This window comes from Struthio camelus, chromosome 16 (genome assembly GCF_040807025.1).
Source record: "Struthio camelus isolate bStrCam1 chromosome 16, bStrCam1.hap1, whole genome shotgun sequence".
NCBI lineage: Eukaryota > Metazoa > Chordata > Aves > Struthioniformes > Struthionidae > Struthio > Struthio camelus.
Genome location: NC_090957.1, coordinates 19,324,168 through 19,341,165, shown reverse-complemented (window position 1 = coordinate 19,341,165; position 16,998 = coordinate 19,324,168). Strand labels below are relative to the sequence as shown.

Below are 16,998 nucleotides of genomic sequence, written 5' to 3'. Positions count from 1 at the left end.
TAGGCTTTTGCCATTCTCACCAATTGGAAATCAGTTAACAGTGACGGCAGCGATGTTCCACTGTTCTATGGCTGCTTCAGTCCTGAGGACTATTATATGACTGGAGGAACCAGATTCACTTGTGTAGTTATTTTGCAGAGCTGAAGGATGTTGTAAAGGAGAATTCCATGTGAAATTGAATGGAATTTCACTCTAGGAAGTAGTGAATGATCACCATAAAAGCAGTCACTAAGATTAAACTTGGAAATAACAAGCCAGCAGAAAGGAGATGGTCGCTGAATGACTTAGCCAGGAAAGGTGTGTTGAATGGTGTTTGCATCAAAGCACAAAAGGGGAAAGGGCTGAAATTGGGTCAGGAGGAAGAGAGAGTCTAGGACAGGGAAGACTGCATAGTCCAGAAACTTGTTGGTGGGTCAAGGAGTGGCGGGGGGGGAACTGCCATAGGTGAAATGGCAAAAGGTAGTTTTACCTAAGTGATTTAATTCTATAATGGTATGTTTGATCGGAAGGTGGGAAAGTGGAATCTAGCGTTTTGGAAGAAACTGAGTAAGGTAACAGAGGAGGTTATATGAAGGTGTTATATGACAAGAAAGGTTTGGAATGAAGGAAGTTGAAGGCCCCTGAATATGGAGCTCTGTGTTAGTAACCAGAGAGGGAAAGGAGTGGGAGAATAGCTGTTAGGAACAGTAATTTTATCTGGTGAAATTACTGAGTTCAAGCCCAAACACTGTCTGCTTCCCCTGGCAATGGGTACCTTTGGGGCGCAGCTGCTGCCACTTTTGAAAGGGAATCCAAGGCAAACCCCTTGTGCCTGCAGTGCTGAATCAAATTCTCTGTGTATACGATCAGTGATTGATTATGCAGTAAATGGGTGCTGCTCTTGTTGTCTTTGAGTTTATTATTCTTAAGTAAGGCATTTAAATCAACTGTGCATTTTTGGTAGTCTGAAAAATGTAAACACTTTATGGAAAGAAACATAAGCATTAACATTGAAAATAAAATATACTTGTATCTTTTAAAAGGTTTATCTTTACCCTTCTTAAATATGCTGATTTGGCTTATTCTATTTGCTTAGTCTTTGTGGGCTGTTAAAATCGGTTGCTTTTTCCCATCTCAAGGAAATGCATCTTTGACACTTCTCATGACCTGAGTCACGATGCTGTCACAGTGCCAGAAAACATCCTTAACGGTCATGGGTAAAAGAGCAGAGCTGCTGAGGGTGTGTGTGGTGGGTGGGAGAGGGAGAGAGATTGCTATGGTTTACTTTAGTTCCTATTCTATGGGTGTTTCAGACAAGCCATTTATTATAATTAATCATGGATGTTATTATCAAGTTCTCATATGCAGTGGTTCTCAAGGCACTTTTTTTTAATGTAGCTTGGGATAAATACTATGCATTTAACCTGGACTGAATTCAGACATTAAAATATTGTGCAAATTGTTGCAGACCGAGCAAGGGAAAATAAGGTATAGGTAAAAATGTACAAAAAATTCGTCACGAAGGTATTATTTAACACATAGTGTAACATGGATACCAGATTCTAATGAGCTAAATTTGGGTGAAGGGCTGCTATTGAACTTTCCCTGTTTCCTCACCCACTCACTCCAACTGCATTCAGAGCTGTCCTTCCAGAAATACCTAGACCAGTCACTTGCAGTTTCTAACACAAACGGGCCAATTTTTTTTTGACTCTGCTGTCTCGGTACTAAAAAATTAACAGTTTGTAAAGATTGTTTTGTTCTATGTTATTTGAAAGGGAAGTCTGTGAATTTTTCTAAAATTCACATTGCTGAAGTATCTTGGAGGTATCTCTGAAGGAAGGCTTTGAATTTTGAATTATGTTGATATGGATTATGATTGATAGACATGACAAGGAGCAGTAAAAGTGCATACTTGTTTTCTTGAATCCTTTACCATTGACCAGGAGACTATTTTAGTAAAGTGTCCATATATAAGAAATTGAAGCAACTGTTTCTACACACAGCTCAGAACCTGCCTCTGTGGTAACCATATTAGCAGAGTGTTAAGCCTGAGCTTGTATAGTCCTTTCTGCAGAAGAGTTTACAAACTGAAGTGCAACGCTGTGGTAGCTACAGCCACACAGCTTCTGTTCCTGAGCTGGTTTACAGCCGCACACTGTGGAGCATGGGCAGTGCACCTCTGCATTTTCTGTACAATGCCACATAGGCATACCCGTACTAGTTGAGAGAAACCAGTCTTGCAATCCATTAATCTGGGAAGAATTGGAAGGTGCAGAGCCATGTACCGACAGGATGGCAACTCTCTGGACCCCTGCCTACAGCTGGCGTTTAAAGCAGATGACCCAACAGTAGAAAGGCCAGTTTAGCTAATGTTGCTGGTAACTACCATCTGGAGCAAACCAGCTGAAGTGTTACTGCTACAGCCTGCTTTTTGGCTATGTAAAGCCTGGAGCCATCAGCTGGCAATCAAGTTTTGTTGTTTTTACTTCGGGGAGAGTTTTGCCCATAGATGGACTTGAGCTTTGCACCAACAATGTTTTCAGTTAAATAAATCCTGAAAGATAATTATTAGGCCAGATATGCGTGTGTGGTTGGGGGGGGGGGGGGGGGAGGAAGCGGGCAGGGCAGGGGAGGCTGGCTTCTAATAAAGTGCTTCAAGGCTACTTAAACTATGCAGATCTTTGGAGCAACTGTAGTACAACAAACCGGTACGTGTACAAAATGGGAGGGGAAACAGCAAGGGAAGCAGACTTTCATTTCAGAATTTCGAAGAGATTTTTTTTTTTTTTTTAAACGTGAGAGTTAAATCTGTGGATGTTCCCATAGCTGCTGACGCGAGGTTCCAGGGGGTGAGAGCAGAACGCTGTCACCGTTGCTAGTATGACTGGCTTTGTCTCCTCTTTGACTCCTCTAGACCATGAATGTGACTTCTTTTCCATGCAGGAAAAGAAAAAACATGTATGGAGGCAGGAATAATGGCCATACATCACTAAGTGTAGAAGTAAATGACAGATCCTAATACCAAGGACATCTTGAATTTTGAATTGTCTTTGCATAATTCGTTTTGGATAGGTAGAGATAGCAGGTAGCAAAGGGGTCAGTTGTAGTTTCTTATCTCTCTCAACTTTTTCCAGGGCCAAGAGAAGATTTTTAGGGCATCAGTGGGACACTTTGTAGCTGAGGGACAAAGATTCTGAAGCTGGGTAGAAGAAAAGAGAAACTTCAGAAGGAGAAAAGGAGTATTATGAGGAAATGCTCAGGTTTTGTGCAGATGATGCTGCACAGAACTTGAAAAGAGTAGAACTTAAAACACCTGCAGTACAAGGAGCTCGGGTGAGAGGGCAGAGGAATCTCTCATCCATGGCTGAGACACTTGGGCTGGTGTTTGCGTGTCTCAGCAGAGTATGCTGGACTTAGGAGCTAGCCGGTCACCATTATATGCCTTCCCGTCTGCAAACAGACAGAAAGTTCTGCTTTTGTAGGATAAGCATGAGAATTAGTGCAGCTGTGTTTCAGAAAGCTCAATACCAAGCAGTTTTAAACATTATGAAAACAAAAGGCTGTATTATTTTCTCCCATCAGTTTGAACAGAATTAATATAGTGATAGGTTTTGGACCTGCACCAGTTTAGCTGAGAGAAAAAATTGCTGTAAATAGCTAAACCCTGTGTGCATACATGCTGTAGCTGATACATATTATTCTTTTTTGGTGGATCTAACTATCGTAAATGTTGAGGGTTAGGGTGAGAAATGACACTAGTTTTGGTGGAATACAATTCGAAGAAATTGTAACGTACGTTTAATTTAGAAGTGATAGTTAACTAAAGTAATTACATTTAGCTGGCTTTTCTATTCCTGTTTTCTAGGAAAATGAGTAACATTTTACAAAGATAAAACATGTTTGACTGAATAAAACAAAACAGAAAAGAAAAAACACGCTTCGGCGGTAATTAGTGCTCATGGTATTGTTTCTTTGGATGCTATTGAATTTGTCTGTCGTACTCTTCCAAACTACTTCTGTGAGCCAGCATTGCTTCCGCAGAGTTCTCTGTTCAGGTCACAAGGCAGTGTTTCTCACCAGGGCGCTGCTGTTTCCTCTTCCGACTGTAGTAGATTACAGATTATACTGGAACATGTTTGAGAAAAGGTCAGAAAAGAGGGTGAAAGTCTTGGAACTGTAGCTGGGAAGCTTTTCCTTCTCATCTGTGAAACTTTTTGTACTGAATAAAAAGCAAAACAAAATCAGCCACCACATGTATGACACTTTTGTTTTCCCTGGCATTTGCTATTTTCCAGTTAGAAAGGATTTTATTTCTCTTGCATTATATAATTAGTGAATGTTTAGTTGCAGAATCTTCAGTGTTATGCTAGACAGAAATAATGACTAAACAAAATTCATTTTCTCTGAAGTCAGGCTGCCAAGGACTGCATAGCCTCAAGTTACTATGTTTTTATGTACCAAATTAAAGATGTTTATATGTAGTGTTAATGTCATTAAAATATGTGGTGCACAGTTAAATCCTGTGAGGTATAAAGGCTAATCAAATGATCTTGAATTTTAATGATGTCACTAATAATCTTTTTTTTATATAGGAGAGTGGTAGAAGAACGGAAACAAGCAAAAAAAATCAACGCAGTCATTTTACTGTGTAGCTGAGAGGTGCTCCACGCCACTTTAGTTCTTTATCTCAAGTGTATGGAGAAACTAAAATGCTTACAAGCATTACTTTCCTAACAGAAAACACTATCCTGTTTGCCTTGAATGCTAACCAGGTGAAATTTCATAGTGCGAAAGAATCACAGCACTACAAAGTGGAAACAGGCCACGTACACTTGAAACTGCTAGGGGAATTTTAAGGGGTAAAAATTATTTAATTTCACTGCAGTGGTAAGTTGGTGTTTGCATCCTTTTAATGCTAAGGAGTGTGGTTTGGGTTTTATAGCTAGACTGTGGATTACTAAGTACCCTTTCCTCTAACAGATCAAACTTGATTGAGGCTACTGTCTGCATGTGAGGCTATGACCTCTGGTATAGAGGTATTACAGCTAGATTTGAATAAGGTAACAAGTAATTTGGGTGCATTAACATGGTGCTGTGCATGTACTAAAGAGAAGAGCAAAGTAACAGATTTATCAGTGTAACTGCATCAACATGATACTTTGAGGATCTAGTATAGTGTCTTTGTACAGCATTGGTGCACTCTGCTGTATTAATATATCAGCTCCTTGAGGCTAACGTGAGTTTATCTGCAGTGCTGCATTTTGACGTGTATGTCATTAATAGCTGCAAAAATCGGAATGGTTTTCTCCCTCTCTCCTAAAAGATGATCTTTGACAGTAGAGTGCCCTGAAGTACTCCATTCAAACGCTGACCAATTTGAAACCTGGCCTGAATTCATCAAGGCTCTTAGCTGATCAGAAGAGGACAAGTTTACTATATTAATTGCTTTTGGTTGATTGAATGCTTTTTACAAAGTCTTACAAACTGGTGAGTCTGGTACGTTTTCTCCTAAGCATAGCTTTCCTTTCATGTTTGAAAATACATTTCTAAAAATTAAAGAAATGTGTGATTTGATCAAATGTCTAAATCTCACATTTGTACCTTTGAGTATTTTATACTTTTAAAAGTAATTGGGGGAAAACCACTCTCCGGTGATCCTAAATTAAAATTTGTAGCTATCAATAACTTAATACTGCAGTGTCGAAGATATCTAGGCAGTGGACAGTGACACTCCCAGGTAGTTTTAAATCGATGCATATTTTAGCTATGAAGTCAGCCTTATGCTTAAATAAGGAAGGTGGTGGTGTCAGGCAAAGGTGAAGCAGAAGGGACATGAGCTTTGCAAGGCCTTACCTGGGAGTAGCTACTGATGTCTTTTCCACAGATGTCCAGCTTTGTCAAAAAACAGTAAATCTTGTAAAGTTTATTTTCCTTATAGCATCTGTGTTTTATAATGGTGCTTTTAATTTGTTTGTTCTTTGTCTGCTGGGATTTCTTTTGTCCGGCATTTTCAGGCTTCCCCCCCCTTTTTTTTTCTTTTAGTGGAAGTGAGTACATGAATGATGACTGGCTTGGGAATATACCCTTGCAAGGCTGACATGACAGGCTGTTCCCGATGTGTAACAACAAAGCCCATTGTTGTTTTCTTTCTTCACTTTTATCCTCAACTTCATCCATTTTTCCTATGAGTATTTGTGGAAAAAAATGTCTGGAAAAATGTGATTCAGATGGTATGTTGGTGTTTTTATTACAGACTTTCAGCCAACAGGTGCCAAGACAGAACTAATTGATTATATTTTTCATGTCTCAGTAGGCAAAGGTTATCCAATGAGACATTGTACTTTTAGAGTAAACTTTTGCTATCGGAATACCAAAGGCAGAACATCCTCTGTTGTTTGCAGAGTATGTGCTTGTACTCTGCCTGCAAGTCCCTTAGTAAAATTAATAAATAAGATTCACCAAGAGCATGAGTTGAGATATGAGATAATTTTGTGCAATAGAAGTCTAAAATGCTGATTTAGGATTAATTGTAGGAGTCTTATGATTTGAATTTGGCTATGATCAGGAACTTGGACCTTTATGCATACTTTCTGTTCTTCTTGAATCTGTAATATTTGAGTGGAAATAATGCAAGAGTCTCCTTTTGTGGGGCATCTTGAGCTGTGGCCCAAGCTTAAGAGGAAATACAGAAGTGTAGGCAAATGCAAGGAAGTATATAGGAAAATGAACCTTAAGCTAAACTGGCTTTAATATATGTCATGCACAGCTTGGAAATGCACACTTGACCAAAAGGATTTGCCTTGCACTGTGTCCTGAAGGTTGTTAAGCTCAAACTTGGGCCAGTCACCAAGGTAAAATGCCTCAGTGGTAGGGGTGCTCTACAGAAAATGTTCTGACTGTAATTCTTGAGAGGGCACGTGTGCTGTGAAATTGTGGTGGTGGTGATGATGGTGATTAATTTTCTCTAAATTAATTGCAGCAGAAAGCATTCCTTGAGTAGTCAGTACAGTGTGACTTATGTGTAACATGAAGTATAAAACCAAGTCAGTATTTAAGGTTAATTTGTCAATGCTAAGTGAAGTTACTCTGTTGTAGCTGTAATTCTGGGGTTTTATTTTTACTCATATGTGTATTTCCCTACTAGTGTTAATATATACTGTCCACATGTGGCAAGGTAATTTGACTGAGTACAGGATTCCTCAGTATGAAACATGTGTTTGATGTTTCTGGAGGACTTAAACTTTGGCTTATTTGTTGCGTGTCCATTGACAGTGAATCAACAACTGCTTGAACTGTAGAAATAATGTTGATGCTTGACTGCATTCTTTGTGCTCTTTTGGCCTGATCCTACAATCTTTTGCACACAGAACTGCCATTTAGTGCAAGAGGAGCTTCACACTTCTAAGGGCCGGAGGAACGGAGGGTGGCTTCTTACTGAATATCTGGAGGGCTGCAATAAATTGTGAAGTTTTCTGAAACACTTACTAAATGTAATGTTTGACGCCATTTCATTCCAGTAGTGAATCTAGAATATAACTTTTCCCGAATCCTTAGAAAAGAAGCAATGCTAGTCATACGGTGCATTTCCTGTATCCCCAAGGCTAAGAAGTTAAGACGACAAGGTTTTATCTTTCTGATAGGTCTGAGGTAACATTTTCCATACAACGAAGATATGACTGTATAGAACATTTACATCATAAAAATAGCTAAAAATAATTCAGTGAAAATGAAAGCAAATATTTCTAGTCTTTTTTTTATAAACAGTGTTTTCTTTAACCTGGTTCATCTGCAACATCTCAACAATATTATAGTCAGATTTTCAAGAAAAACTACCATCAGAAATAATTTCTCCTTTTTGTAGCATTTCAACTTTCAATTTTTGACTTGTATCGTGGTTACTTGCATTTATTTTAAATAACTAATATTATTGTAGAAATTATAGATTGGTAGACAGTAGTCATAAGGATATTTCCATTTTTTACATTTGTCATACCTGCAATTTTTATTACATTTAGGCTGTGAAGTGCTGAGCCTTAGGAGCTCTATTTTAGTTAAATATTTTTGAAGTTTGTATATGTACACATTAAGCTGCTATTTTAAAATGGAGATGCTTGAACTCGGAATGTTATTTCCTCGAGGAATTATGGACCTCCTCTCTCTGAGGAATGGAAGCAGTTTACAAAGGAAATTTTACATAGGTACAGTTTTAGCAGCTGGGCAGCGCTTGTGAGAAAGATAAAATTCTGTTTCTTTTCCTGTAGTTATGTATGCTTTTCATTTGAAAACGGTCATAATATGTTTCCTTCTGCACAGAGTAGATGCCATAGCTTGTGTTAGTATCTCACTGTACCACAAGTTTAAATGCTCGCTTTGATGAAAGTGTAAATATCACATATGACAGTGCTCTGGAGAAAACAAACTGTGTAGGGTTTTTTTTTCAAGACCATATAAAGAGTCAAAAAATCACATTCTCAAGAACAAACTTCTCATAACTGAATTGTTCATCTTGATTGAAGACAAGGAGTTCTGCAAAGTGCTTAGAACCTATTTTAGCCAGAAATTAGGTTAAGATGTGTAAGAGGAATGCATCTTTATAGCTTTATAGTTTTCTAATGCTCTAGGATGAAAAAAAGAAAAAGAATTTGTTGTAGCATATCTGAAAGAAACTTAAAAAAAGAAAAAGAAAAAACAGAGAATCTTAGATTTTGTTTGCTTTCACCGTCTCTTTAATACATTTTCTGTTCTTATACACTTTAATATTTTTCTTTGTTTTCTTTTCTCATATGTGAGCCTAAAAATATATATGATTTTATGACTGTATTAATATTTTTCAAAACTCTGAATGATGACTTAATCCTGTAGACTTTTGTTTATCCTTAACTGCCTTGGGATTCTTCAACCTGAGTAGAAATAAACTCATCCTTTTGTGGGAAGGACATCTGTAAATATCTCATCTTTCTGCACGCAAATATTCCATTGAATCAACTGAAAGTTTTGCATATGGAAAACTACGTGATGTTGAGAGTGGAGTAATTAAATAAGCCTTGAGAGAGAGAGAAACCTGGTACAAACAGTCATTTGGTTCAGTAGTTCCTAGTTAATCATTATATTCCTAATAAGTAAAAGAAAACGAATTATAGACGTTTGGAACCCCTTCTGTAGCTATTGCTCCCTGTTTGCTGGGTAGCATGCAGTTGCTTGTGGTGAATGTAGGAGAGCGAAACATTTTCAAAGAGGCTTTGATTACATACAACAGTAACTAATTAGACAATAACGTAGAAAACTATTTACGCTCCTCTGTACAAGAACCAAGGATGCGTTATGAAACTAATCTTAAATTAATTGCATCTCAGTCTTAATTTTAAAAAATGAAGTTTTTTTTCCTTCCTGTTTCTTGTTGTTCCAAGTTGGTGCAGGAAAATTGCTATTAATAGAATCTGTTCTCCGAGACTTCAATAGGCTTGTTATTCATTAAAGCCTTGCTATTTCTCTTGAAACGTATTGACCAGTGTTCAGGCCAGATACTTAACACAAAATACACTTTGTAATTTCATCATTTTTGTTATTGTGCTTTTCTAAGATGCAGAGGTCTATGTACTTTGCAGAAAAACAAATAAAAACCCAAAGCTTACAGTTATATAGCATTAAAAGAAGGGTAAAGGAAGCATTGAGTGTCTTTAAGATGATGAGACATTCATTAAGATTTTTCTGCCTTCCTTTTCCTATTTTCAATCCATCTGAAGTACCATTAAAGCTTTTCAGCCAGCTTCCTGTGAGAAACCCTTTTCTGTGCTGTTTTTCTTCCTTGAGAAAAGGTGGCTGCTCTTCAGTCAGATTGTATGGATTTGGCCTGGGATTTGTATAATATCTGTGCAGAATGCATCAGTTGTTTAGGAACCTAATTCCCAATATGGCTCCCTTTTGATTAAGAACAAAGCCAGCGTTTCACAGCATTATAGGAACACAGAAAAACAAGTTAATGATCTAAACCTTTTAATTCATGGTTGCTTGTCTATTTAAAGTACTTTTGATTCTGTTATAAACAGACTGGCCCCTTTTTTTGTTTAACTCCTTTCTTTTGGTTTCTTCACATTTCTTTCTCTACTGTCCATGAAATTTGTAGCTAGTTTCCTTTTCTAACGGAAGAATGAAAGGCTGTGACTACAGAATGATACAGAGAGTAAGAAAAAGCATATCTAAACTGGGTGTATATCCAGCACAGACCTCTTTGAAACAAGCTGAATTTAGTGTTGTTAGGATTTTTTTTGTTATGTTTTCCCCTTCCTTCTTTTGAATACCTGTATGTTGTTTGTTTTATTCCTCTTTTTTTAAAATATAAATGTTGTTACTTTTCAATACTTTCTTGATTTTTAAATATGTTTTGGATTGACTTTATTCTGTATAGTTACTTGTGGTATTTTCCTCCTTTCTTAGTCCAGCAGATTACTATTATGTGTGCCTTTATCCATAGAGACAACAGGAGCGACCTTTTCAGGACTTTCAATTATGAGCACAGTATGTGGTAGTTCTCTTCCAGGATATATGGTTTTTGATAGAGAATTTGAGTCTAGGATTTGTTTTTTGGACTGAACTCTAAATTTTTTGATGAACAGAACTCTTGGTCAAATGACAGCAGCATAAATAACTCCCTTTCCCTGGAGGGGAACCTTAATGCCTATACGTAAGTGTATGTGTGTGTATCTGCTTCTGTTGGTTTTATATACATATATGTGTGTGTGTATATGTATGTATATATAAAATTCTTTTTTTTCTTAACCTGAATTCAAGATGACTCTTTTGGTTTTGTTTATATTTACAATAGGAGCTCATTAGTCCTTTTCATTAGAAATGATAAATGGAGAAGAAATTCCAGTAATACATTTCATTGCATCTTTATCCCATCAAGGTAAATTGAACAGCCAAGACACTTACAATAACTTCACGAACAATAATCCTGGGAACCCTCGACTCCTGCCTCTTCCAAGTTTGACTGTGGTGTTGCCTCTTGCTCAAATCAAACAGCCAATGACATTAGGGACCATCACCAAACGCACAGGGTAAGTGTATCTGCACAAACCTTTCTTAACTTCGTTGTTTATGATTTACAAAGAAATAATTTGTGTTACTAGTGATACTTAGATTTTTCATTCTTTTATTCTAGTATATGTGATTTAATGGCAACAGAATAGATAGGAAAAAAGGTGGTGGTGGGAGGAACTAGCAAAGAAAATTAGCATCAGATAAGCAAGCAAAAGCTGAAAAACAGATCTGTCGAAGAATTCAGGAGTGTTCGTTTGGATGGGTCATTTTCTTGCAATCTACTGTATGGGAAATACCGTACACTGACATCAGAAGTTTTACACCACAAATTGGTATGATGCATAAGCAGACCTGTATTCAGTCAGAATAACTTATGAAGTGATTTTAACTTAAGGAAAGAAAAAAAAGGTGTTTATTTTGATTTCCAGACATTTCAACCAGAGATGGATTTTGACAATGACAAATAGAAAGAGAGTAAGCCAGGATGAATGTAAAGAGGAAACTTAATCTCATTGTTTTCTTGACATTATTTTTCCTTTTAAGTGACTATTCTGTACCGTGATATTCACTCGTGGACTTTCACTGCAGAGCCGGCGGTGCTTTCATACTCTTCAGTGTGCTATGTGTAAAGCGCTTCAAAATATTGGTTGTGAAAAGCTCTACTAAACATATATACTTTATAATTACTCGGAAGATTTTTGGGAGTTTTATAAACTGTAAAATTTTTAAGTTGATTGATACTTTTTCAACAGTTGATATTTTTGTCTTGCTAATCTCAAATCTTCAGTTTTTGCAATTCATAGATAAAACTGTTTTTTTTCCCCCCTCTCCCCCGTTTTGTTAGAGTACAAAACCTTGAATAGTTTCTTGTGGAAATTTAGAAGTCTGATTCATTCATTGTGTTATGGACTGATGTTTTTGTATTCACAAGTAAAATAGATCATTTGACCTGTGGTTGGACAAAAGAGTTGAGATTGCTACAGATTCATAACTTTGTCCTGGACTTTAGCACACGGAGTAGGCAGTGTCTTCCTTGCTTCAGTGCTTTCTTGATTAAACACCAATAGTTAGGTGAATTTTACCTTATATTTTCTGGCCCAGGAGTTATTTTTCAGGAAGGAACTTGAGTTTATTCCCTCTCTTCCTAATTATCCCATATTCTGCAATTAAGCGTTTAGGAGACTGTAAAATTTATTCTTTATTGTTTGTTTAGCAGTGTAAGTATGCATGATGGGATTCTAAAGCTTACATATGTATATATGTATTATCTATATGTATATGTTTATCTAACAATCCGGTCCTGTTCTTGCTGCTGTAAACAGGAATTTCACTGGGCTTGTAGAACCAATTTCTGAACTAAGAACATGTAGTTGTCCTAAGCGCAGAGACCATCCTCCCAAACTTCAAAGATAATTGTAAATGGGACTTATGAAACAGTAGAGAAACAGGACAAAAGTTATACTGTAGTTTACTTTTTTTCATGCATGCATTTCAAGGGCTTATTTTTAATAGCTTTTTTGCACTTACAATTTAATCACAGGCTAGGGAAGTGGGTTGTGTTAGTAGTAGAACAGGTATGATCTTGGATGAGGACAGGAAGGGAGCTAAGATTAGAAAAAGGTTGGTGTGCGTAGAAATAAGCAGAAAGATACAATTTCTGAAAGAGGGAAAATACCAAAAGGTATCTTGAAGCGTAGAGAATGCAACAGTCAGAAGAACAGAAATGCAATTCTGAGTTGAGTTGGCAGAGTACTAAAATTGGAAGAGATTATTAGAACTAGAGAGCAAGAGACATAGGTGAAAAGGCAGTTGAGGGCCTGCAGGAAGGAAAGTAGCATAATAGGAGAAGTGATGAGGAAAATGATAAATGTAAATAAATAAATAAATAAAATCACCAATTTTTTGAGTTGCTTGGTTGCAACAGTAATTAACACTGCTGCCTTTATGAAAGCTATTTCTTTAGAGAAAATACTGTGGTGATACCACCACTTTTCTAAAACTATTTTAAATGCAATAAGTAATATTTTATATTTAACATTTTACTCATATACCTTAAATTTATTCAGATGGTGTTTTTATTCATAGTTTTCATTAACTAAACTTTACCCTGTACAATCTGTCCTTGTGCTATTATTTTGTGTAACTTTTAAATTGCTTAAATTCAAAATATTCAGCAAGGCTTACATAAAACAACGCACACGCACACACACCCCCAGTCCTGGGAAATACCCTGCTCTGTAAATAGAGTTTTCATGAATGAAGATCATAATTTTCAGCAAAGCCTGTGTGATGTGTAACGCTAAGCTGATAGCTCCCTTCACTTGTTCTGCATCCAAAATACTTGATGAAAGTACACAAAATTAACATGAAAAGCTGTATTTATAAAGCAGGGATTTAAGAGGAATGCCTAGGATCCTGGAAGCCTGGCATGCCTAAAATGACCAAATTGAGACAGCAGCCTTAACTTAAACCTCCAGGGGGCAAAGCGTGTGTTTAACATACTTAACATCTGCCCTCATATTTCTAGAAACACATAGCAATGTAAGTCTGTACAGTGTAATATTTAGACAGGACAGGGACCATCTGCCTCACTCGGCGAAGTGTAGGAGGCATGTATTGCTGCAAATGGCAACAGACAGATGTATTTACACCTACATGGTCAGCACCTTTAAGCACTGCTCCGAGGAAACAAGCCTCCTCTTTGGAAGCAGCTGCTTAACCTTGCGACTGTGCAGTGATCAGAAGGGGAGAACTTGCTATCGGTTGGATTTTACAACCGCTATTCAGTGACACTCAAACCAGACTCTCTTTCTGTTGTTATTTTTAAAGAATGATAACTGTAATTTGTTACTGTACAATTCTGAAAGTAAAAAAACTAAAACAATATTGTATAGTTAGCAGTTTTGTATTTGCTTTTAGTGTCTGAAAGCTGGCTTTAAAACTAGAGTTCTTAACTACATTTTACAGTTTTCATTAAGCAAGAAGATGCTTTTTATTCTGCTTAAATCTAAGAAAAAAAATATTTTTTGCATAAAAGGATTGATCAGTGCTCTTAACTGTTATCTATCCGAAGCTGAGTGCAAAGCCTGTCATTTTACTTGACAGGCAGAAAAATAGTAAAGTTTTTAAAATGTGCACGGTAGCCCTACGGGAATGAAGGACCGGGATGTGGAGTTGTGTCATTACTGCACTATTTATCACAGATGCTTTTACCTCGTGTCAGCTTGTGGATTTTGGAACGTTTTTGGATCAATCATTAAATTCTTCATTTTGAACTGAAGTTATAGTCCCATTAAGTTTCTCAGAGCATTACTTGCTTTCTTGCCCGTCACTGTTGTTTCCTTGTTCCTTGCCCTGTGTTTCTTCCCTTGCTTTTTCAAACCTCTCCACCTTCATGAAGCACTTCACTTTTGTTCTCGTATTTTGTCGTCTCACTGACTCACTTTCCTGCAGTTTGTACTGTCAGCACAATCTGAGGAACAGATAGGCTTTCCCAAAGGGGCTCTAACGGTAATGAGGGAGTAAGCATCTTATGTTTTAAAGATTAGGGAGATTTAATAGAGTAAAAGAACTAGTTTTGATAGGTCTTTGTACATCTGTGCCTCAGTTTCCCTCTCAACATTTTAACAGTAATGCTGACTTTCTTCTCAAGTCTAATGAATGGGTTAATTCATTGCTCATGTACAAAGAGCTTATAGATTTTAAAGGGGAGAACTGTATCATCCATCTCATGCTTATCTGTAAAAGAGCGTATTAGAATATGTTAGAAGACAGCTTTGTGCTTTGCAGAAGCTTTTCTAACCATGCCTTGTGTTTATGGAGTGAGTTTCCAATTGGAAAGAATGTGGGAACATACATGGACTGTAATAGCAAGGAGGAGAGAAATAGAAGATAAAATAATTGCTAAAGAAGATAAAGTAATTGCTAAAACAAAAAACTCTCATAAAAGTTGGCTTCTCTGATAGTGACGTTTATTTTAACTTCTCTAGGGATGGTCATTGTATTTGTATCATACTTCATTTCCAAATTCATTATAGCTGCAGTGAAACAGCTAATGTGATCTTCATTATTTGTATCTTGTCAAAACAGACACCCTCTATGCCCCATATAAGAACAGGAGCAAGCCTTGTTTTTTCCACCTGAAAGATTTAGCTAGTAAGTTTGTTTTTTTTTTTTAAGTGAAACTCTATCCATTTGTCATTCAGTTCTCCATTTTTTTGTCTCCCATTCCACACTCACATAAGGAAATGGAAAAGTAGGTATATATAATCTCTGTTGAATCAGGATGAGATTTTATCATTTTAGTGTTTCTCATTGCTTGTATTAAACGTACTGAAAATCACTAATGTCAGTTTGATATATTTTGACTCAGAAGAGCTTAATTTATTCCAGGTTCTATTACTGAGGCAAGCAAAAATAAAGAAAGCAAAGTCTTGATGTCGTGATCCAATTAAGTAGGTAACAATAATGAAAAAATTGAGGAAAAAAAAAAAAACCAAAGCTAAATAGTTCAGAAAAATAGGTCAATTTGCTTGCATGTTAAAGTCAGATATTCTCTTTTAGGCATATTTCTCAAACATGTTTGTTATTATCTTAAGCTTTTATGCTAAATTCTGGTAATAAAGCAACTACCATAATGATTTATAATTGGTAAGAAATACAGTAATTTGCACTGCAGTAATCACTGCAGTGATTTTCAGAAGTCTTTTTTTTATGAAAAGATTCTCACTTTAGATTGCAACATGATAGCAATGAGGATTAGGGTAAGTGGATATTGCACAGTTTATTAGGCGCTTAAATAGTTGCATGTTTTTATTAAGCATCCTAACAAAATTAAAGAACATAACAGCTTTGAATTTGAGAAAACTTGAGCTCAGATAACAAATTAAGTAAAAAAAAAAAAAAAACTCTTGCAATTTTGAATCATATCATCATTTAATCATTTTTCTTTGGAATTCCCTACTAGCTTATAAGTGGGGAGAACCTCAGTGAGTTTTTTTGCCTTGGCATTGCTGTGTTTCTGTCACCGAATGTAGCCATCTGGTGCTGTCTTTTCAAGGCTGGGTTATCTTGTGTGTTGTCTTTTTTTTAATTAGCATGCCATCCATATTATGTGAAGGAATTAGTAGAAAACAGTTGTGTACATAAAGATCACAGAAGAAGCTGTAAATTTTAAATAAATTGGTTCTACTGAGCATAAAGAAAATGCTAAGTTTTCTCTCACACAGCTTTTTATTAAGACTATAACTTAGCCTTTGGAAATCTAATTGTATTTTCTTGGTGATACAGGAATTTGAATCTATGACAAAAAACCCGAAACAATCCCCCCTTTTAGAATGAATCCAAGTCATTTTGTAATTTAAAAGAAGTAATTTGTTAATTTAGAAGTATAATCATGTCAGCAGATTATGTTGTGCTAAAAAATAGACTGTGTTACCTTCTGAAATGTTCTAATGATCTTAAATAAGCGTCATTTGCCTGCTTTTTGCAGACAGAGAAACTGAGGCAGAGAGAAACAAATTACTTGCCCAGTGTCCAGGATTGTGTTTTAGAAATTTTTGGCCCCCAATCAGATTAGACCACTAGTTGATGACACTTCAAATTAATTCTAGGTAGTTTCTAGCTTTTAGCTTGTATTGACTATGGATTACGCAAAGTAATAATTTTTTCATTTAATATTTACAAGGTGCAGTATGGCTTTGCTAATCTTTTTTTTGAACCATTCAAATGGCCTTTGACTCAGGGACTGAATGTATTGACTACATAAGAGATCTGTTCTTGCAGTTTAATTGGGTCTTATCATTATTCAGCTATAATATATTATGTCTAGAAAAGCAGCCGGTTCTGCTGCAAGAGCTCTTTCTCCCAGAGCGGGAACCAAACATACATTTAAATAAAAGCAGTTAAAGGTTAGTCTGTTATATAGAGTTTGAAAGATTTTTAATTTAGTCTTTGACCTGTATTGCTAATATGAGG

The 16,998-nt window shown here is 36.4% G+C and overlaps 1 protein-coding gene across 10 annotated transcripts in view; it reads left to right on the top strand.

Annotated features, from left to right (window-relative positions):
- Window positions 1–16,998, top strand: part of BCAS3 (BCAS3 microtubule associated cell migration factor) — a 386,186-nt gene that overhangs the window by 132,879 nt on the left and 236,309 nt on the right. For all 10 annotated transcript variants that reach the window (XM_068909662.1, XM_068909661.1, XM_068909660.1 and 7 more), the window contains exon 16: window positions 10,889–11,039. In XM_068909662.1, the coding sequence (XP_068765763.1) occupies window positions 10,889–11,039 (151 nt within the window). The remainder of the gene's footprint in view (window positions 1–10,888; window positions 11,040–16,998) is intronic.